Source organism: Cherax quadricarinatus, chromosome 22, assembly GCF_038502225.1.
Source record: "Cherax quadricarinatus isolate ZL_2023a chromosome 22, ASM3850222v1, whole genome shotgun sequence".
Taxonomy (NCBI): domain Eukaryota; kingdom Metazoa; phylum Arthropoda; class Malacostraca; order Decapoda; family Parastacidae; genus Cherax; species Cherax quadricarinatus.
In genome coordinates this window covers 25,396,658-25,420,657 of record NC_091313.1, presented here as the reverse complement: position 1 = coordinate 25,420,657, position 24,000 = coordinate 25,396,658, and the positions used below count along the sequence as shown (strand labels likewise).

Genomic DNA, 24,000 nt, shown 5'->3' with positions numbered 1-24,000 from the left:
GTCAAAAGGGAACCTCATAGGTATGGTAACCTTAGACCTGCAAAAGGCCTTCGATACTGTCAACCACAATATATTATGTAATAAACTTCAATCTATCGGTATAGGTTCTGTAGACTGGTTTAAATCCTACCTTAGCAACAGGAGACAAATAGTCAAAATCAACAAAACGGAATCAGAACCCCTGCCGATAACATGTGGAGTTCCCCAAGGTAGTATTCTGGGTCCCTTACTATTCTTATGTTATGTCAATGATATGCCTATCAGTGTCAAGTGCAAACTCCTACTGTATGCAGATGACAGTGCTCTGTTAGTGACAGGTAAAGACCCACAAGATATTGCTAATGTTTTAACACTGGAACTGGAGTCCTGCAGCAAATGGTTAGTAGACAACAAACTATCATTACACCTAGGGAAAACTGAAGCCATTCTCTTTGGAACGAAACATAAACTGAGAGGGGTAAATAATTTTAATGTTCAGTGTAATGGGGAGTCCATCACTTTGGTTTCATCAGTTAAATATCTGGGAATCCCCTTTGACCCATGCATGTCAGGAGAATTGATAGGGAACAGTGTAGTAAAGAAAGCGAATGCCAGGCTGAAGTTCCTGTATAGACAAGCACAGTGTCTACCTACTGAGGCTCGCAGGACCCTATGTCTAGCCCTTATACAATGCCATATGGATTACGCTTGCTCTTCTTGGTACTCTGCCTTGACAAAAAAACTGAAAGATAGACTGCAAATCACCCAGAACAAAATCGTAAGATTCATCCTGGGGCTGGGACCAAGAGAACATGTAGGCCAGGATGAATTACAGCAGTTGGATATGCTGAATGTTGAAGACAGAGTAAAACAACTGAAGCTAAATCATGTTTATAAAATTGCTCACAAACAGTGTCCAGAATATCTTGCTGTCAATTTTGTCAAGGTTGGGAACCGCAGCAATCATAGTACTAGGGGGAGAGAGCACAACTTTGTAGTACCCACAGTCAGTGGCCAGGCTTCAAACACCTTTTATTGTACAGCAATAAAGGAATGGAACAGACTACCCACAAATGTCAAGGCCAGTCATAGCTTGAACCAGTTCAAGAAGACTGCCAAAAAGTGTCTGATGAATGAGGCAACAGAAAGGGAGGGGAATGATTTTCTATTTTTTAGCTAAAATACGTGTAAATTTTACCTTATCCCTAGTAATGACCCTCGTATTGTAGATAGTCGTAATGACCCTCGGGTAGTAGATAGTCTTAATGACCCTCGTATTGTAGATAGTCTTAATGACCCTCGTGTAGTAGATAGTCTTTTTAGTATGATAATAAGATGTTATCTTCATTATAGAATAATAAGAAAATATTATAACCTTTATATTATAATAATAAGGTAAAAGGACCCCAATGGAAATAAGTCACTCTGTCTGACTTTTTTGGGTTATCCTAGGTTCTCTACACATATGCTGCTATGTATGATAATTCTATGTAACTGTATTGTGTATACCTGAATAAATTTACTTACTTACTTACTTACTTAACATTGGAAATAAAATAACAAGAGTCTCCCCTGGAGATATTCATAGAAAATTACTCCTCTCATCACACCGTAGAAAACGAGACTCGCCATTGAAGCCCAAACACAAGTAAATTCTGTATGTCTCAACACCCCATTCCGCCCTCCGTAAGAAAATCAATATCGACGTAGAGCTGCCGTGTGGGCCCGCTGGCTCCGACCTGAGGAGGGAAGCAAGGTGCAGATAACGGCTATTGATCGGCAATGACTCCTCTGATCTTGTTGGCCCATTTTCTTCGGCTGCCGGTCGGCCACGGAGGGCAATCTTTTTTTACGTTTATGATAACTGGCCGAGGAAGTATTCGGGAATTGTTAGGTGGGGATGATAGCGGCTGCTTCTCAGGGCTTTGAAACGCCTGTGTCGCTATTACACGTGAGTGCTACAAGGGAAAAGTGAACATCAAAAGCAGATAGCATCGCACTAAGTAGGCCCTCACTCCTGCCCTGCCAGCCCTTCCTCCCTCTTTCCTCTCTGCTCTCAAACTCCCTCCCCCTACACCTCCCTTACCCTCACTCTTTCGCCTGCTTTCCTCCCCCATTCTCTCTCCCTCTCTCTCTCTCTCTCTCACACACACACACTCCCACACAGGTATGTTAAGAAGTATTTCTTCAGTTATAGAGTTATCAGAAAGAGGAACAATCTAGAGAGGGATGTAATGGAGGCAGGATTCATACATAGCTTTAAGAAGAGGTATGATAAAGCTCATGGAGCAGGGAGAGAGCGGACCTAGTAGCAACCAGCGATTAGGCGGGGCCAGGAGCTGTGAATCGACCCCTGCAACGACAAATAGGTGAGTACACAGACACACAGACACACAGACACACGGACACACACACATACACACACACACACACACACACACACCAGCCTTGAAAACAACACACTCATCTGGAGTGAGATGTGTACACATATATATCAGGTTTTGCTTCTTTCTGATTTGCATTCATCTCTCTTTTTGAAACCTGTAGCTTATATATATATATATATATATATATATATATATATATATATATATATATATATATATATATATATATATATATATATATATATATATATATATGAGAGAGAGAGAGATGTCTCTTCACTCTGATCTAGTGCCTACCTCGCCGTACGCTTGGCTGTTTCTACCACTGTTTCCCTTCCCTAGCCGCCGCCGCCGCCTCCCTAATCTTGAGTGATGGGCCTACGCCTTCAACTTGGTCAATTCTCCTTGTTTGAAGTTGGTGGGTTTAGGCGCCAGACCAAGTTTGGAATACGTGGAAATTCTGTCTCTTTCCTGTGTTCCATTGATGAACTTTGTGGATAGAACTGTGACTTGTAGAGGTTTTCTTAAAAAGTTTGTAATTTGATGTTAACTTTTAACAGTGGAAGTGAAGACGAGGACAGTGATGATAAGGCTGATACAGCAGCAACGACAGATAGTGCAGAAAAGCAAAGGCATTAACAACAATGATACTGATTGCAAGGGCTGTTGTTATTTACATTCGCAACAGCAATTCTAGCCAAAAAAAAAGACTAGTATTTTTTTTATATACGTGACTCGTTTTTTCTTACTGATAAACTTCCTGTGTCAATACACAAATAACTCGCACACTTAGAAGAAACTTCAAGTCCACGACGTTTCGGTCTGTCGTGGACCGTTGCCAAGTAACATCTGACCTAAATGAATCCTTTAAACTTTCCTCTCCAGCCACTGTATTGTTGCTTATTTTTGTGACATTCGTTGTCAGCAATCCATCCTTCGTATAATTTCCCTTAACACTAAAATCTTCTTTTTCTCATACCTAGTTTTTTTTTTTTTAAAGGCCGAATTGTGATATATATGCTTCGACCTCGCTTTGCAGATAACTAGCTTTATAATGACCCACCAAATCAATAATGTAGGAAGTAATAAAAAATACGGGGGAATATAATGGGTTCGGAAACCTAGTCCAGTTTTGTTAGCAACGTAAATTACAGTTATGATGTGTTTACAAGAGTAGTCGATTCAGTCTCAATAAATGGGGAAAAAAATGGTTGTAGCAGTACAAAGGCAGATAATCGGTTCAGGGAGTGGAGCATTCAGCTGCTACTCTTCCATGAATATACTTCTGTGCCTACATTGCTCGGGATTGGTTCCTCTGATCTTCTTACTTGCTCTAGCAGCTAGTGCTCGCGCCTGCTAATTTCTGTTGCTTGCATAATATATATATATATATATATATATATATATATATATATATATATATATATTCTTTCAACAAACCGGCCGTATCCCACCGAGGCAGGGTGGCCCAAAAAGAAAAACACAAGTTTTATTTATATATATATATATATATATATATATATATATATATATATATATCTATATATATATATATATATATATATATATATATATATATATATGTAGGTAGTAGGTTGGTAGACAGCAACCGCCCAGGGAGGTACTACCGTCCTGCCAAGTGAGTGTAAAACGAAAGCCTGTAATTGTTTTACATGATGGTAGGATTGCTGGTGTCCTTTTTTCTGTCTCATGAACATGCAAGTTTTCAGGTACGTCTTGCTACTTCTACTTACACTTAGGTCCCACTACACATACATGTACAAGCACATATATACACACCCCTCTGGGTTTTCTTCTATTTTCTTTCTAGTTCTTATTCTTGTTTATTTCCTCTTATCTCCATGGGGAAGTGGAACAGAATTCTTCCTCCGTAAGCCATGCGTGTTGTAAGAGGCGACTAAAATGCCGGGAGCAAGGGGCTAGTAACCTCTTCTCCTGTATATATTACTAAATGTAAAAGGAGAAACTTTCGTTTTTCCTTTTGGGCCACCCCGCCTCGGTGGGATACGGCCGGTGTGTTGAAAGAAGAAAGAATATATATATATATATATATATATATATATATACACACACACGTATATACACACACACATGACGGAGGGGATGGTAGTTGTAATTCTCTAACAGTGTAGTTTTTGGATACTTATAGGATGATTACAATAGTTCATCCCTCGAAGCGATGCACTAAGTCTCACATTATTTACCCCTCAAGGAAGGTTCCTTGATGTTGGTGAGGGGCTCTTGATTTAGGGAATTGGATCTGTGCTCCAGTTCCCCGAATTAAGCCTGAATACCTTCCACATCCCCCCCCAGGCGCTGTATAATCCTCCGGGTTTAGCGCTTCCCCTTGATTATAATAATAATAATAATCACATTATTTAATATGCTAATCAATGCATTCTACAATCAGTACCAGATAATCTTAGGAATTTTACAACGATTTATGCTCATAACATTCATGTACATACCAGAAACCTACGGAGAAATGAAAACCGTTTTGAATTACACATAACCTGTAATAGCTCTGTCTTATAATTTTTGAAGAGAAAGCCTAGGTGTTTAATAAACAGTTTGATAACCTTGATAACGGACAATCAAAATTACAGATAAGCAACAAGTCTGCTGTGTTTTTCTTTATAAATACAAACCTTGATACTTCAGTCTTATTTACACTAACGACTGTAGTAAAACAACAGTTCAAAATGTAAACACACACTAAGCTCTCAGATCTGCAATTAGATGTAATCTGTATTTTAGTGCTAATATCAAAATTGCCAGAATGATGCACAGCTTATGACTTATACGGGGTCGCCGAGACAGTAAAGACATTTATAGACAATACCCAGTGAAGCTGCCTTCAGACTTATACTCGACTGTGCTATATCCTCTAAAATACTTTATATGTGGAAAGAATCAGGTATCTCTTGCGCTAATAATACAGTGCACAAAATCAGTCTCCTGATATGACAAGATTATGTTGTGTCTAGGGATACGGAAGAGCACACTAGGCATGAAGAGGGTAATTATTATTCAGATATTAGCAACACGCATACTGAAACTTTTTGGATTATTATTATTATTATTATTATTATTATTATTAGTAGTAGTAGTAGTAGTAGTAGTAGTAGTATATGACGGAGTGCTTATCAGTAAGGGTGACACAGCTTCTGAGAGGTAATCAGGGTTAATCCAGAGAAGGGAAGAGGAGTTCCTTGGAAGAAGAAGCTTTCAGACTCCTCCCTTGAAGGGATATGTGTAGATTATACTTATATATCAGCTAAGACAGTAACTATCCCCCTGATAAGAAACTATCCCCTCTCACTAGAAACTCCTCTCCCAGAAGAGACTATCCACTCTCCCATAAGAAACTATCCCCTCCCATAAGAAACTAACATCACAATATACTCCTCTCAACACTGCTAAATTCAGTTCTCTCAAACACACACACAATCTACGGATTGAAAATAACATCACACCGACCATACTGATGGCTCTTTCAACTTTAACAGTAGGAGGGCAGGAGGTGTTGTCACCGTAAACCACTCCGATGGTAATACAACGAACACATTTTTTGGAGGGGGAGAGGGGGGGGGGACGACGAAATTGATAACTGGGTTTTCCACCTAACAGCTCTAACAGTTTGCCATACATATTACTCTCAAGCTTGTAGAAGTTACACTTTCCTCGACTGACTCCCTTTCATTATATACTCTAAATAGCCAAAGATCTGAATGTAACATATTTGTGTCTGGTCAGACACTGATATGCACGAATTATTGACAAGGAAATAGATTCCGTGTCAAATAGGTCCCCGGGAACACGGTGAGCGTCGATTTCTTGACTTCATTTGCATTATATAATGCTGAATATAATTTTGATTTGTTTAAACAGAATTTTAAGATATTAATCATATGTAATGAAAATACGTGAGAGTGCCACACGCCAGCACCTTGTGCTAAAAAAAATCCAGCGTTTTTAGATATAGGTTTAAACAAACTCTACAGGTATTGGCGAATCTAATCATTACTAATTAAATCTGAAAGTCTAAGAGTTGATTAGCACTGCGTCACCTAGGGAAAAAATAAATTATGAGATTATAGTGTAGGAAATAACCCAATGGCTTCAGTGTTATGGATAAAAATATCTGAAATCTGGACATTGTATTCACGCATTGCATCAACAACATAATTTAACAGTTACATGATAAGATTATTATCTGTGAAATGATTGTAATATTTTAAATACATATCACTCCAGTGGTTTCTGATAGACCCAGTGTGACTCCTGTATTTTTTGTGGTAACTGTGCAGTGAAGTCTTTATTGGTACAACGTTTCGCCCAACGAGTAGGCTTTATTATGCACTTTATAAAGCCCACTCGTGGGTGACGCCTGTGCCAGTAAAAACGTCACTTCACTAAGTGTCTATTTACCACTTGTCGGCGTCACATATTGTTAAATATATTTGTGTGTTACCACTACATTTAGAAACATGTTAAGTGTAATGTTTACCCCCTGATCATTCATCTTGTACGACTTTTTCTTAAACTTCTCTAATCCCAGACGTTATTCCACCTTTGATATTTTCTCTCCTTCCCGGATTTGCATGATCTTGCACGATCTTGCATTTTATTTTGTGTTGAGTTCAAGAAGCCAATTTTTCAACCACGCTTGCAGCCTGTCCAAATCTTCTTGTAACCTGTCTCTGTCTCTCCCGTTTCTAATCTCATTTATCCTCACGTCTTCGGAAAGTAGCGATACGTAAAAGCCAGTATCCTGTGGAACAGTAACGATTCCAGTATCAAGCCTTTTAGATTCCACTCATTACCCTTTCCCATTACTATATTCTGTTAATTATATACAGTATACAGTGATCCACTGGAACAATTCTCCGTGTACCCCGTTCTGGTGAGGGGTACTATATCAAATACTTGTTTGCAGTCTACACTAATTCGTAATTCTCCCTTTGTTTCCGTTATCCTGTTTTAGAATTTTAGTAGGTTTGTGAGGCGAGGCTTTCACCGCAACAAATTTCCTCTTCAGGTACACCACCAATTGCTTCCTGATGATCATTTTTTGTCACTTGGAGTAGTATATAGGCCAGCAATACTGGCCTGTAATTCATTGCCTCTGGCATATCCCTCTATGGTACACTGGAACCACATCGGCAGCTTAACGGTAATGTGACAGTTGGTCTACCTTTAGCGTCGTGTAGATCTTCGCTTCTGATCTTTCTTTCAGTCCCCATCGCTACATGTTAACTGATCCCGGTTGCTTATGTTGCATGTAGTCTTTCAGTAGCGTAGGGTCGAGTCTCGGTTCTCAGCTTCGACTCCTAATCACTAACGATGATACTTAAATTTCTTGTCTCAAAGGCTCGGTCATACATATTCTTTAAGTTCTGTATGGAATATGCCTCTGCCTAAGATTATTAAAGTCACCAAACTTTAATAATCTTAGGCTCAATGTTGTTGTCAGTTGCTAAGCTAATTTGCTTACCTTCACGAGGAAATTCTCATAACTTTGCATATGCTACTCTTCAGTCAAGAAATCTTTGGCCTTCATCTCCAGTAGCTGACATCTTTCTGGGAGACTTCGCAATTTTTCACGAAGATTGTCTTCCGTGTCTTGACCCTAATGAGCTAATTAATTGTTTAGCTACCTGTTGATAGCTGGGGGAAGGGGTGTCACCGGCCTTGCGGATTAGAATAGTAACTTTCAACCTATAGAATTTGAATGATGTAGTACACTGAATTCATTAAGGTACTTCTGCTGCAGATCACCTAGTGTATGTACTTCTCAACCTCAGCAGGAACTTATCCTATTCTGGAAGAAACTCTCATCCCTTACGTGTACTTCTCAGCCTCTACGTATACTTCTCGACCTCAACATGTACTTTTCAACCTCCACGTGTACTTCTCGACCTCTGCTTGCACTTCTCGACCTCCACGTGTACTTCTCAAATTTCACCTCTTCTTCTAAACTCTCACACTATAATTATACTGTCTGCCTCTATATTTCTCCGCTTCTGCCTTGTTCTCTCGTGGTTCAGACGATACATCACTTCTCAGTTGCGTTAATTACAAAAGTATCACCGACCATTGTCTAGAGTACTGCTCCTGCGTTAGGGACTTCCCTCTCTCCCTAAACTTAATTTCATTCATGGGAAAACCTCCTCATATCATTAGTGTACCTAAACTCATACCTGATCTTGAATCATTCAAAATTATTCTAGGACACTGCTATATAGTGAATCTTTGTTTTTAAATGGTATGTAAAATTTACTAGCACATCGTATGATTATTTTTTTACGGGGTGGACTGGTAGGCCAGCTGAAAGTCTCGGTCAAATGCCCGAAAGTTCCACTGAGTGGGTTAGCACATGACTTAGACCAGCGTCAGGAGTTTTCCAGTTTCTTCTGACCAAACCTCCATCAATATAATCTTTAATTTCACATATTTGTGTTAATGACACACACACACACACACACACACACACACACACACACACACACACACACACACACACACACACACACACACACACACACACACACACACACTCACACACACACACAGAGTAAGTGAGTGAGTTTTTGTTAGAGATGTGTGCCGATGAGTTGATAAGTTCTACATAGAGCGAAACGTCCCAGTAAAAGCATATTCTGCAACGTGTCTTTTCTTCGCTGTCGTTGGTAGTATGACATTTGCTTTCAAACATTCTGGTGTTGGCTGGCCTCAACACTGACACAACACACGCACTCAGAATTTATACACTCAGTGTATGCTGCGGTGTGTATTCATCTCTTGCATTTCGTTTCCCTTGCTAACTCGGCGCACTTCTGTTAAGTTATATTACACCTCTTGCTGCCTTCACCACAACCACCACCAAAAAGCCACCACGAGGAACAACATACGCACTACTGCTGACAACACTACCATCCCCCCCCCACACCCACACCCAAACATCCACACCGACCATACCCCTACCCCTCCCCCCGCAGGCAAAACAACACTCACCAGAATTTCAAGTTGGTATGGACACCTTTTTTTTTGTGTGTTTTCTTTTTTTTTTCTTCTGACCACCACCAGTAAAACCACCGGATTCTACACTTCACCTGCTCTCCACCTCACCCACACCTGCCTCTGCCCCCATCCCCCGACGCTGGATCAGGTGGTAACGTTTGAGTGGTTTGTGCCTGGGAGTAGGAAGTAAAAGCCTCGTCTCTGGCAGGGGTGCCACTCTTCCCACAGAGTGCTTGCCTAAGAACCCAGCATCTCTCTCTCTCTCTCTCTCTCTCTCTCTCTCTCTCTCTCTCTCTCTCTCTCTCTCTCTCTCTCTCTCTCTCTCTCTCTCTCTCTCTCTCTCTCTCTCTTCACAAAAGTGGTGGGGATATTTTCCCTTTCGTCTAAATTTGCTGCCACTTATGGCTAAGGAGATGGAGCAAATTATGAATATGGATTGTGGAATGTGAACAATTGACTTATGATTATAATTACTGAAATATGAAAAGAAATTATTGACGAAAGCAGCAATTAATAATGAGAGTGAATATTTGGTAATGTTAGAAATGGCATGTTTCAAGCGCTGAATAACCAAGCGTTTTGATAGGCGTGGTGAAGGGTCGATCCTCCATTTTCGGCTCAGTCTGTAACCATGACCTGTTGTAGAAGATACCACTCCTTCACATTCCCACCTGTTCCCTCTGTCTTCAGGATCTGATATCCAATTGGAGAGATGAGCTTGGTTTCCGTGAGAGCTATGAAGTCTGTTGATACTTCTGTGATTCACCGGCTTGAAGAGGAATTAGTAATAAAAGGGAAAATCCTCCAGTGGAGGATAAACAGAGCTAAACAAGAATGAGTATAAATGTCACTACTATTCTTGCTATATGTAAATGATCTGCCAGAGGGGCTCAGGCTGTTTAAAAAGAATATCAATAGGAGATGACAGACGATTTACAGAAAAATCTTAGAAACTACGGTGATGTCAGACAAGTAGCTGCTGTTATTGTTTTTCCAAACGATCCTAAGGTCTTGCAATTCGGCGAAGGAGAGGGAAGGACCTGGGAGGTGTAACTAATACAGACTGGGAGGATGTAGAAACAATCGAAAAAAAAATCGGAGTAAACATCACAACCAACACATTGTCGGAGGAGCAAATGGAGTGTGTGGTCTCAGCAACTTATGAGAGGCTACCAGGTCTTAGAGTAGCCTTCAGGAACTTCAGTAAAGAGTTCTTTAGGACTCAGTAGTCGTTGTCAGGTATACAGGTAGTCCGTCGTAACATATGCAGCACCTGGTTAATGTGCACATTGTCAAGCACATTCATGAGCTTGAAAAGGTGCACAAGTGGTGGACAGTGAGAACCAGGAGAGACATGGTAACGAACTATAAGATACCTATAAAAAACTGATAAGACAGATAAAGACAGACCGTTGAAATTGCCTGGTCAAATAAGAAATATATATAAGCTAAACTAAAAACACAGATCAACTATATGGATAGCAGGATGCATTTTTCCAGTCTGAGTAGCAGGAAAGAGAAATGAACTGGATGTGGAAGAGGTGGAGGCAAACTCCGCAGTTTTAAGAATAGTTTTAAGAATACTGGTCCAAGAAGCTAAGAATTTTTCGTGACTGTTCCTAGGATCAGCACAGCGTGCCAAGTGCGAGTGAAGTGTACTCACAAGCGCCTGTGTTGACAGGCATGTACAATAGTTACAGAAAGAAATTACGTTACTGTAGGACTCAGTGCCCTTGTGTCAAAACCTGACTTGATTATAACTATCTGCTTAGGCTGTCAGCTAGTACACTTGGGCACTAACCTGACTTGATTATTATCAGCTACTTAGTATATATCCTCAGAAGTAACACATACATGCTATTAAAAAATCTGTCAGTATTCTTAGTAAAACTTAGAATATTGTAATTTACATATTCCATCTCTCTCTCTCTCTATCTCTCTCTCTCTCTCTCTCTCTCTCTCTCTCTCTCTCTCTCTCTCTCTCTCTCTCTCTCTCTCTCGTGTGTGTGTGTGTGTGTGTGTGTGTGTGTGTGTGTGTGTGTGTGTGTGAGAATTAGTTTCATAATTTTACTGTTTTGAAATAATAGTATTTTTTAAGATGTACAACGTTTGTAGAGTTCCGAGAAAATATTGAAAACTAACCTGCTGAGTTATTGCCAGTTATTGCATAATGGCCCAGATAGGAACTATAGACATGTGGTTAAACTTTATCAGAAGTGGTAACTGCTAGTTACAAGTTGATGCTTGATATAAGTGGCGGAACCAGGAGCCAAGACTCGACCCTCACATACACAGATTGGTAAGTAGGAAAATCACCATTATCAACCTCATAGTCACCATCAATGCCACCATCATTACTATGGTAATCTGTAGGTTACCTGTAGTCGCTTCCGGAGGTCATTGCGCTCACGGACCGGTCCTAGATCAGCCCTTTTGGTTATTGGCCTGATTGGTGGAGCTGTTGGTGCAGCCGCTCGCAGTTCAATATGTGCACCACAGCCCGGCTGATCAGGGACTGTTTTTGAGGAATTCATCGAGTGTCCTCTTGAAGATAGGTAATCCCCTTTATGGAAGGAAGATGTTGAGTCGTGTTCTCTTTATACTTATTGAGTTTTCTCTCAGTGTATTCATTAGTCACTTAGGCTCTGGTAGTGCACTTCAGCACTTACCTGACGTTTATAATTAGCTACTTAGTGTATATCATCACCATCATCAGCTCCTTCACCACTATCATCACATTCATCACTGTCACAACCACTATCTAATGCATTATCACCATCACCGAGCCTCCCTTCACCTCCACCACCATCATTCCCTTCACCTCCACCACCATCATTCCCTTCACCTCCACCACCATCATTCCCTTCACCTCCACCACTATCATTCCCTTCGCCACATCCACCACACAGTCCCCTCCACCACTAAACAACTAGCCCCTCTCACAACAGTCCCCTCCACTACTGACATTTTCCCACTACAAATCGCACTGCTCGAACAAAAAATACCAACTATCCTATCCACCGTCCCCTGCCTTCTGGCTCGTCGCAACCAGCCCTCTAACTCTCCCGCTGCTCCCTATCCTCTCTCTCTCTCTCCCTCATTCTACCCCACCTCTCCCCCACCTCCTCTTCCCGCCGCCTCTCCCCCACACACTCTCCGCGCACTCGCACACCCCTCAACCGGCACTGACGAGGCATCTGGCTCGAGACTCACACTCACTCCTGCACCTCCAAGTTTCCTCTTCGAATTGTTCCCTGTTCTCCCTCCTGCAGCGCCCCCTCGCCTCGTTCCGACTCTCATCCGTGGTTTGTTGCTCCCGCCGGGGAAGTAACAGGAGGCGCAGACAGAGGTAAAGGGTTGTGGGGACGAGATAAGAGGTGAGGGAAGTGTGAGTGCAGGCCCAAGACGGAGGGAGAGAGAGCCGCGCGCTTCTTGAAGGAGTGGTCGATCGTCTGGAGTCATCGGTGTACACACACGCGCGCACACACGCAACTACGCTCTCCTGTCCCATGTGCGTGTCTACTCCTGTGTGCATGTGTACACGTGCACTCATGTGCGAACTGCGTGTTCCTGTGCGTCTACGCACCTGTCCCTTCAGCGCATACCACACTCATTCGGGTGAGGTGTTTTGAAGACAAAAATTTCTAAGGCCTGGAAACGTTGCGATGGTGGACAGTGTGTGTTTACGATGTGGTGACCAAGACACGTGCTGCCACGTGCTTGCCAAGACATGTGCTTCCATGTGCTAGTTAAGACACGTGTTGCCACTTGCAAATCCTATACGCAACGCAGCTCAGACTTTGATCTGTCTAGTAAATATGTGAAAAGTTGCGCAGTGTGCTTATGAGAAGACAGAGATTAAGTAACAAGTGTAGTGTATACGAAGACAGATTTTGAGACAAGTTGTGCAGTATTCATATACGCTATCAGATTTTATGAGATTATGCGTGGCGTGCGTGTGCACTTACAGTAAAAACTGGTGTACACATCTGCATACACGTTGTCTTAGTGGCTTAACTTCTGCTATGTGCTTCCTGTGCGACAAAAACATGTGATTCGATTCCTCTGAACAAGAACAGATGAGTGTTCCATTGCACGAAGAATAGGTGTTATTGACTAGCGGCTGGTGACGTGTGTTGAAGAAGTGTTATTTAAAGATTCTAAGTGTTGCAGGTGCAACATTGCCTCAGGCAAACATGCAAACATTGCTTGAAAAGTTAGGAGAAAGTGTCGTATAGTTATATTATCTCTTTCTCTCTCACACACACACACACACACACACACACACACACACACACACACACACACACACACACACACACACACACACACACACACACACACACACACACGACACACACACACGACACACACACACGACACACACACACGACACACACACACACACACACACACACACACACACACACACACACACACACACACACACACACACACACACACACACACACACACACACACACACATATATGGAGTAGGAAGCAGTCTTTCACCTACCTACCTGAATAATTCAAGCGTGGGCAACCACTAGTGCGAGGTGGGCTGAGGGTGGGCGTGGTGGGTTATAAGTGGGGGCGGGTAGAGAGGCCCACCATAGCACTAAGGGAAGAGTGGGCGGTGAAGGAGGCTCACCAAAGCACCAGCAAGAAGGTGGGCGGTGGGTGGGGGTGGGCGGTGGAGGCCCACCACTAGACGACCTACTAGCATTGAGTGGTACCGCCCTACAGTTGCCAGGGAGGCTTATCCACCCACTCTCCCTTCCCTCCCCTTTTTGCTCCCTACCTACCCTAATTCTGCCTACTCCTACTACTTACTCCTCCCTTTCCTACTCCTTCCCTACCTACTTCTCTACTACATCCTCCCTACTCCCTTTCTATCTCCCTACTAACACATTTTCTCTCTCATCATTTGTGTGTAGATTAATAGTCACGAAGAAAATACAACGGTACGCCAGTAGACGCACATCCTTACATAGAATAAACGTTTGGTAGGTATACGCCAGTAGACGCAGGTCCTAGCGAGAGATACGCTAGTGAACTCGGGTAAGTATGCGCGTTAGTCATACGCAGGTAGACGGAGATTCTGTTAAGGGATTCTCTAATTGATGAGGTATTTGACTAGGTATAAGCGCGAAGACGCAGGCCCTAACAACGGATACGCCAACAGAAACAGACTCGACTAAGAACAGATAAGATTGAACACTAATGTAATGATTTAAAGTATTTTATATATATAAAACACAGAGCGAGACTCCGAAGGCAGAGCGTTCCACTGTGGATACGCAAGAAAGCAAGGTTGCAGGAGTCGATTCACAGCTCCTGGCTCCGCTTCTTCGCTAGTCGCTACTAGGTCCAATCTCTCCCTGCTTCAGGAGTCTTATCGTACCTTTTCTTAAAGCTGTGTGTGTGTGTGTGTGTGTGTTCCATTACGAAGTCCTGTTTTCTTTGACTTTGCCATACCTGTTCTTGAAACTGTTTATGGGAGGCTGCCCGTGGCTGGTCTTCGTTTTTAGTTTCCATCTTTGTTATCCTGCCCCTGGTCCAGGCATTTTAAACAAACTGTCCCTATCTGTGTTGTCATTTCTGTTGAGTATCTTGTGTTGTAATCATGTCTTCCTTGTTGCTTCTATCTTCTAAAATAGTAAAGTTTTTTTAGTAGGTTTAACGCTTCGTTATGATTATAATAATTTAGTAGGTCCTGGTAGTGCTCTGTTTTCACTCCCGGGACCTGTTTGATCAGGAACTACTGAACGTTTTTGATCTTGTCAATATTGTTTGTGAGGCAGAGGTCTCTGTACCGTGCCAGTGCTGCGTACCATGGCAGTGCTGCGTACCATGGCAGTGCTGCGTACCATGCCAATGTTGCGTACCGTACCAGGACTGCGTGCACCATGATTGCTTTGACATACGTCCTTGTATAACTTTTTAAACGAATCTTCAACATTCCTGACTGCTGTCCTGGAGTTCCCAGCCTCACATATGCTGCTGATGTTACTCAATTGATGTACACTTCTGGCAATATGTTTGGTGCAATGTTCACGCCAAGAGCCTTCTTCTTTTCTATCAATTTTTGCTGGGTCTCTTACGACAATATTTTACTCCTCTCCAGACTTCCCTCTTCTTCATTAATTAGCATGATCTTGCAGTTGCAGAGATTAAATTGGAGCAGCCACTTGTTTGACCAATCCTACAGCCTAAGTCTTGATGGATTTCGAAAATTTTCCTAGCCCTGCAGCCCCAGTCCTAGGCCAGGCCTGTCTAGTGCTTACCTGGTCAACCAGGCTGATGTTGCTGACGTCCCACTGACCCACATATTCATCATAAACTGGTTGATCTGGCACATGTCACGTTGATAACTTTTACACTGGTGACTTCTTATTCATCCCACGAGGTTTACCTTATCTGGAAACAAAGATACGTTTGATTTAATTTCCCTAAGCAGATCATTAAGGCAATCAGACACGGTAGTGGTTCTTGTACTGACCCTTAGGGTACCCCATTTGTTCTCGCTTATACTTGTCCCTCTTGGTATCTTTTGTATACGTTAAGTACTCATTTCACTGACGGGTTTTTGCTGTCGTTGACTCCACCTCTTTCAGTTTATGCATCGGTCTCCAGCGAAGGAATTTAAATGTTTTCTTGCAGTATAAGAATATGCAGTAATACACCAAGGTGAGCCTAACGTATGTTGATAAATAAGACACGTGTGCAAATGAGGCATCTTTATTCGGAAAGCTTTCGCTTACACGGTAGGCTTCTTCAGTCAAATACAGAGGAGGCAGAAGAATTAGTAGAGATGTAATCTCTCCATCGCCCTCGAAGACGTAGTTTTGAGGTAGTCAGTCCCTCAGTCTGTAGAAGAGTTCTGTTCCAGACTATACCTGGAGGTTACCTGGAGGTTATTCCGGGGATCAACGCCCCCGCGGCCCAGTCCATGACCAGGCCATGAGCAGAACTCTTCCAGGTTGAGGGACTGATTCCCTCAAAACTATATCTTCGAGGGTGATGGACTGATTACATCTCAACTATTTCTGCTGCCTCCTCTGTATTCGACTGAAGCGTACTGTGTAGGCTAATTATCAGGATTGACTCTTCGCTAAGATTCCCGAAGGCTACTCTTGGATTTGCAGAGGAACATGGGCTGCAGAGCTTATTCGGCTGATGTGAGCCTCTGAAGTTATAATGGGCACTATGCTCACCCCTAGGTCTTATTCTCTAAGTGAAGTCTGAAGCCTTTGTCCCTCTAGTCTGTAACCCGTTTCCGGCCTTCTTGCTCTAATCAATCTTCATGACCTTGCATTTACTGGAGTTGAATTCAAGCAACCACTTATCTGACCACTGTGTGTACTCACCTATTTGTGGTTGCAGGGGTTGTAGGTGTGTGTGTGTGTGTGTGTGTGTGTGTGTGTGTGTGTGTTTGTTTCAAGGGGTTGTCTCAAGTGCAGTTGAGTGCAGGCCGGAGCGACGAAGAGTTGCCTACGCGAGAATGTTGTTGGTTGGTAAAGTTGCCACTAAGTGTGTGTGTGTGTGTGTGTGTGTGTGTGTGTGTGTGTGTGTGTGTGTGTGTGTGTGTGTGTGTGTGTGTGTGTGTTTGCCTATCGTGTGCGTGGATGTAGTTAGGGATGTTCCGCTCGGCTTCCCAAACCAAACTTCATTGCTGCCGTCACTACCAAACATTAACACCACCATCACTACCACCAAACATCAACGCCCACCACCATCACTTCCACCAAACATCAACACCACCATCACCGCCTTCCTTAACATCAACAACATCCTCAAACTCAGACTTCCCTACCACCATCTGTTGTGCCTCGTAGCTGACTGGTGAGAGAATTCTATTCACAATCGAAAGTTCCTGGGTTTGATTCCCTGCCGAGTAAAGACATATGGACAAATTTCCTTACATCCCCACTGCCCCTCCCCTTGCGTTAGGAGACTATTGTGGGTAGCATTCAGGGGGAAAAATGTGCTAGAAAACTCCAGTGCCCGCTGGAATGTTTCAGGCATTGGGTATCCTGTATCCCTGTACCTGACGATGCTAATAATAATAGTAAAAAAACGACCACCATCACGACTACCACAAACAACACATCCACCACCTCCAGCATCTCTACCACCTCCAGCATCTCTTTCACCACCACCAACACTCCATTCACCTCTTCCAGTCCTCCCTAATATCCTCTCTTCCAGCCATCTTTTTCTCCCTCCACAGCAGACTCCATCATAATGGGAAGGTAGAAGAGAGTAGTGAGGTAGGAGCGGTGTAGCCACATGCGGCAACTCTGGGATAGTTTTCAAGGCTGGTGGAAGTGCAGTAGAGTAGTGCGTTGGCCGCCCAGTGCAGGAGGAAGGGGAGTAGCAAGGTGGGCCAGCGGGCCCACGTTTTGGCCTGGTCGATATATCGCGTTGTGTTCACCTTATCTATTACGACGCAGCTTGATTGTTGCAGCTACCCTTGTAGTGGTAGTATTACTACTACTACTACTATTAGTAGTGGATGTCACTGTGATGGGGTCTACTGTAGTATTAGCAGATGCAGTAACCATTTCAGCTGTATAGTAATACTTCCTTTCAATGCATCTCGACTAGAATGAGGGATTGTGAGTGTAGTGTGGTAGTTGATATAGTTTTGTGGCAGTTAATGTTGTCGTTGGTGTGCTAGGTAATGTAGTAGTAGTGCGGCAGTTCACCACAGTTTACGTTGTAGGAGCCACTGGGATAACTATCGTCACTTGAGGCAGATTCACCCGAGTGCTGCTACTCTGGCGACTACATGTCCACGAAGGTTGTTGCTGCTTTCAGCCAACAGTCTTGTTATCATTTGCAGGAACATGTGTACGTCACTGGGTCAGTCAGGTTAAGGCACCTTTGGCACTAACAGTAACTGGATGAGTGACCACGTGACGAGGGACCTCGACAGTATACCAAATTCATTCTCTCTCTCTCTCTCTCTCTCTCTCTCTCTCTCTCTCTCTCTCTCATATCTCTCATTTCTATACCTCATTCTCTTGCTTTTTCATCTTCCTTCTTTACCTATCCATCTTCCAAACTCCCCTTTTTTCCCATCTTAATCATCTCCCTCTCTCGCCTTTCTTTTTCTTCCTTTCTCTTCCTCTCTCCTTGCCTCCCCTAACCTCATATGTTGTTTGTGGTGTACAAATGTAGCCTCTGGTTCTGCTACTCGAATATTTTTCTGTCCTGTGTGCACGATTGAGCAGAGAGAAGGAAGAGGCGGAGTGAGAGAGAGAGAGGGGGGGGGGTAGAGAAGAGGGATGTAGTGTGGTGGTTTATTTTTTAAGTGAAATAATATACAGTCAGTTCTGTTTTAAAGCTCCACTGTCAGCTCTTACAGAGCTCTTCTACATAGTTCAGTTGATCACAAACGCCAAGTGAAAACTACATCCGAGAATTGAGTGATGCGTGGAAAGGTGTTGGTGGTAAGTGGTACTCAATTGTCGATGCACTTTTTCAACTGCTCTTATGAAAAATTGCACTCTATAGAATGAGCCTGTCTTATATTGGTCATTTAATGGCGCTTTCAGTGGAGCTTCAGGTAATATAACCGAGGCCTTTCGCTGGCTTACCAGCCCTCTCCGTAAAAATCTAAAGCTCACATCATATAAGAATATACACACAAATATATACGTACACATTCATACACAAAATTGTTCATGCGCTCATGTACAATTTGTAGCAAAGAAATCAGAAGACTGTGTGTGATTACGAAATGGATTATTGAGAGGGCAGAAGAGGGGTTGTTGGGGTGGGGGGTTAGTAGTGGTGGTGGTGGGGGTGGAGGAAGAAAATCGGGATATTTGAGTAAAAATAAACATGAAGACGGTAATTGTAAGGATAATGATGTTTGTAGTTGTGGTGATTACGGTAATGACGGTGGTGGTGGTGGTAGTGACGATAAAGATAATGATGCCTAATGATGGTGAGGTAGTCTGCTGAAGCTTACCACCAGCTGTGTGGGCTAGTTAGTGTCTTATTGTTCAGAGAATCTTTGTTGCCCATGGTTATGTTTCTTTGTGGAGGTCTCTCTCTCTCTCTCTCTCTCTCTCTCTCTCTCTCTCTCTCTCTCTCTCTCTCTCTCTCTCTCTCTCTCTCTCTCTCTCTCTCTCTCTCTCTCCCCAGGTCATCGACAGCTTGGGTACTTTGACTGGGTTTGCTTTTTCATTGTGTATTTACTGAAGATGAGGGTCAGGAGAGTTAGCCTTTGTACATAATACACGAAGGGCCAGTCTGGCACTGTGTAAAGGGGAGGAGAGCTATCGTGGCATAGCGTATAGGGGAGGGGCCAGCTTGGCAATGATCAGGGAAAGAGGCCCACTCTGGTACTGGTCAGGGGAAGAGGGCCCCTGGTATTGGTCAGGGGAAGAGGGCCACTCTGGCACTGGTCAGAGGGAGAGGGGTCACTCTGGCACTGGTCAGGGGAAGAGGGCCACTCTGGCAATGTGTACTGGAAAAGTGGGCCGGCCTGGCACTGTACAGTACATACAACACACACTCTCATTCTGATGTTCCACTAAGTCAACCTCTGGCGTGTGTTGGTGGGTCTTACATTAATATATTCGTGGGGAAAGTTCACATGACGTGGGGTCTTTACGCACGTCATGTGGATAAAGACCCACATGACGTGGGTGAAGTTGGTTCCCTCGGGTCACGGCGAACAGTAACCGCTGGAGTGCAACCGTTCCTAGGGGAAACATACGTTTATAAAAAAAAAAGTGTCGACGAGGTAGGTGTTGCTTGGCTCTGGCGACCACTGGATTATTTGTGCTGGATTTAGCAAGCCGTCTGGGTCATTCAGAAAACAGTGTTACTTTCTTATATTCTCTCTATATGGAAAAAAAAGTCGCTTATAATTTTTGTTTGTGTGTAATGTTTAATCACGTTTGTATTACCTCAGTGTTAATTGTTGAAATATGGTTCCGATGTATATTAAATTGTGGTGTATTCCCTTTCAGACAACAGGAAACATTGTGGCGTATAGTTACCTCATGTCCCAGAACTTTATAGTGCTAAAACAAACTTACTGTAGTGCAAAATGTTTAACTGTATCTCAGGGAGTCTCTGGCTCTAGTGCAGAAAGTGTACAAAACATGTCTTTAAGAGTTATGATGCCTTGAAAAGCGGGTGTGTGGTGGATAAGGGTGGTGGTGGTCGAGGATGCTAGAGGGAGTCGGGATGCCCCTGGTATATAGCACAGGCGGGGCAGCCGGACGCGAACAGAGACGCCCGATGTGGACACAACATGAGAAGGCTGTGTTGAGGCTTCTCATGCGACAGTACGCTGGCGTCACAGAGTTCGACCCTCCCGATGTCCACAAACACCCCATCAGGAACGAAATGTGGCGCCTCCTGACGGCCAGGTACAACGCTCACCCCCACGTCAGGTCCCGCGACACGAAGCAATTGAGGAAGGCGTGGGAGAACCTCAAGTACCGCGCCCGTAAGTTGGGGTCCGAGAGTCACAGGAGTTCGAGGCAGCAGAATAATAGTGCTGAGTCTAGCTGGCCGCTAGATGGGGTAACACTGCCTGGGCCTCCCTCACCACAACATCACACAACACCCATGCAAGGAGAGGCAGGGGAAGGGGGCGAGTGGCGAGAATCTGAAGAAGAATCCCACAGAAATCTTGATGACATTGAAGAAGTCGAGAAGGGAGTCAAGGAAGAAGTGGACGACGATGGTCTACAGTCTCAGGAAAGTCTGGATCACATGCCCGTTCTCGCTGAGCGGGGACCAGCCGTGCTAAACCTTCATCCATTAGTATCCTCACTCCTAAGTGGAGGGTTGGGATCATTAACCACAACTCTTCCGTTTTTGGCATCCCCTCAAGGATCTCAGCTGCCAGCTGGACTACTACTACCGCACGCCGTCTCCTCGTTTACAACAGGGGACTCCGAGCTTTGTCAAACGATTCTGAGGTCTTCCGTGGATCCTGTCTCCATTACCTCACCAACGACAGCTACCTCCGCCCCGACCACCACCGCTACTACCTCAGGCACATGCATCTCTACCTCAGGGGCCTCCGTCACTATGAATGGTGTTTCTCAGGAACTCTTTAATACCTCTCCGAACACCACATCCTCAGCAACCGCAGACAAGCATACTCGATCAGATTCCCCGATGGAGCCACCATTGGTGCAGGACCGCCTCCAGCATCGTCTAGCTGGGGTGGAGACGTCCATTAGACACACAGAGGAGCAACATCAGGCGCAGCTGCAGCTTCTGAGGCTGCAGATGGCGCAGTCTGTGGCGGAACATGAGGCCAAGATGAGAGTCTTAGGAACGCAGTTGGAGTACTGGCAGAGACGTCTTCGAGTACAGCAGCGAGTCTCCAACGCGCTCTCAGTTATCACCCAGAACGATCCAGATTTCGAAGACGAGCCGCCAGCTTGACCTTATGTTACGTCTTCTAGTGAATATCCTCGAGAGTAGCAGAATATTTCAATGCTGGTAGAAAGCTAGAATGGTTGTGAATAGCTATCGCGAGTAACAGTAAATAAAAAAAATATATATTATTTAGTACCGGTAGGAAGAATACGCATTGATCAAATCTTTCAAGAAGCAAACTGGAAATCACTCACTAGTAATATTAATAAACATTCCAGATGTTTGTGTCAGTAGTGAAGCATATACTCTCATAATTGTGGTTACGGGGGGTCGAGTCCCAACTCCTGGCCCCGGTCTCAAGTTAAGAACATGAATGCGGCTCGTAGAGTGTTCAAGCTAAGGAAAAAAAGTATTACAAAATAGTCATTATTAATTTACCTCAAGAATGGTGTGTATGAAAGTTCGGTGTGACAGATGCTTGTTTGGAAAGCCTAGTGGAAGAGTAGCTGTGTGTGTGTGTGTGTGTGTGTGTGTGTGTGTGTGTGTGTGTGTGTGTGTGTGTGTGTGTGTGTGTGTGTGTGTGTGTGTGTGCTAGGCTGCTGCTCCCGGTGGTCAATACCTGCTGCTGCTGCTACAATTATATTTTGATGCACTCACTCAGCTGAGTCCTTCCACAACTCAGCTTTAACACATCAGCCAACTGGTACTGAAGGGCTCTCACATGAGAGTTTTGGAAGCCGGAGGATGTATTGTGTTGACATTGCAATGTGCGCTACCTCTCGCTGATTTTAACACACACACACACACACACACACACACACACACACACACACACACACCGAACACTACACAAACACATTTAAATCTACTTGAAAACTCTACCTACAGTTGTATATACTCCGTATACCTGATTGTATTTACACAGAAATTATATTTTTAGTAAAATATCGTGTGGTATATCGCCAATAAATCAGATAAGAGTTAATGGACATTTCATTTACCCTTAAAACTAAATGTTATTTTTATTTATTATTTTTACTGAGAAAGCCTAAACAAATAGAGATTAAACAGTCCCTGGGAAACGGTAGGTAATCAATTTTAATCTAAGGAAGGGGAGGATGGTATCTTTTTTCCGTAGATCAAGAGCCCTTTACTAGTATCGGGGAGCTCCCACTTCGATGATGAAAAATATCACGTTTCAAAGAATTTTCAAAAAAGAGAAACATGGGAAGAATGAATGATGGTGAATGTTTCTTTTTTGGGTCACCTTATAATAATGTCGTGCCGAATATGTAAAACTGGTCAATTAGCAAGAACTCATTTAAAATTAAGTCCTTTCTAAAATTTTCTCTTGTACGTTTAAAGATATATTTTTTTCATTAATGTTAATGTAAAAATTTTTAATTTTGCATCAAAAGAATCTTAGAAAACTTACCTAACCTTATTATAACAAGAACAGTTTATTTTACCCTAACCCAACTAAATATATTTTAGATTTGTTTACAATAATTTAATACTAAACAAACACAATGAAATAATTTTTTTTCTCGTTAGGTTCAGAATAAATTTGACGAAATTATTGCATACACAAATTTTCACTTGTCCTATATGGCAAGATAAGATAAGATTTCGTTCGGATTTTTAACCCCGGAGGGTTAGCCACCCAGGATAACCCAAGAAAGTCAGTGCGTCATCGAGGACTGTCTAACTTATTTCCATTGGGGTCCTTAATCTTGTCCCCCAGGATGCGACCCACACCAGTCGACTAACACCCAGGTACCTATTTGCTGCTAGGTGAACAGGACAACAGGTGTAAGGAAACGTGTCGAAATGTTTCCACCCGCCGGGAATCGAACCCGGGCCCTCCGTGTGTGAAGCGGGAGCTTTAGCCACCAGACCGTTGCTATTTAAGCCAAGATCGCAAGTTCTGCTTATTCGGCACGACATATATATATATATATATATATATATCGTAATGAACGACTGTCAGTGAATAAATAGAAGAACCTACTTAAACTGTGGTCCTAGCAGGTAGCAGGTCAAGTGTTGTACCACTGAGCTACGAAATCTGTGAAATCTCCCTTTTGAAGAGCTTCGTTGTTCAGTGGTGCAACTCAGGACTTATTACATGCCAGGACCACCATAGTTCGTGCTCCTCTGGGGTCTATACTACATACACCCTTACCCAAACGGTGCGAGTCTCCTCTCTTCCAGGCAGGTAAGTG

The 24,000-nt window shown here is 43.3% G+C and overlaps 2 protein-coding genes across 20 annotated transcripts in view; both read left to right on the top strand.

Moving 5' to 3' along the window:
* The window catches only part of LOC128689689 (trafficking kinesin-binding protein milt-like), a 406,769-nt gene that overhangs the window by 348,757 nt on the left and 34,012 nt on the right, over positions 1 to 24,000 (top strand). The window lies entirely within an intron of this gene.
* On the top strand, positions 12,369 to 23,665 carry LOC128689687 (myb/SANT-like DNA-binding domain-containing protein 3). 2 transcript variants are annotated; one of them, XM_053778062.2, is made up of 2 exons: positions 12,369 to 12,759; positions 20,404 to 23,665. In XM_053778062.2, the coding sequence occupies exon 2, from the start codon at positions 20,606 to 20,608 to the stop codon at positions 21,839 to 21,841; it is 1,236 nt and encodes a 411-aa protein (XP_053634037.1). In that variant the 5' UTR covers positions 12,369 to 12,759; positions 20,404 to 20,605; the 3' UTR covers positions 21,842 to 23,665. The 2 variants fall into 2 exon arrangements, with proteins under 2 accessions (XP_053634037.1, XP_053634036.1); XM_053778061.2 differs by lacking the exon at positions 12,369 to 12,759 and adding an exon at positions 12,769 to 12,921.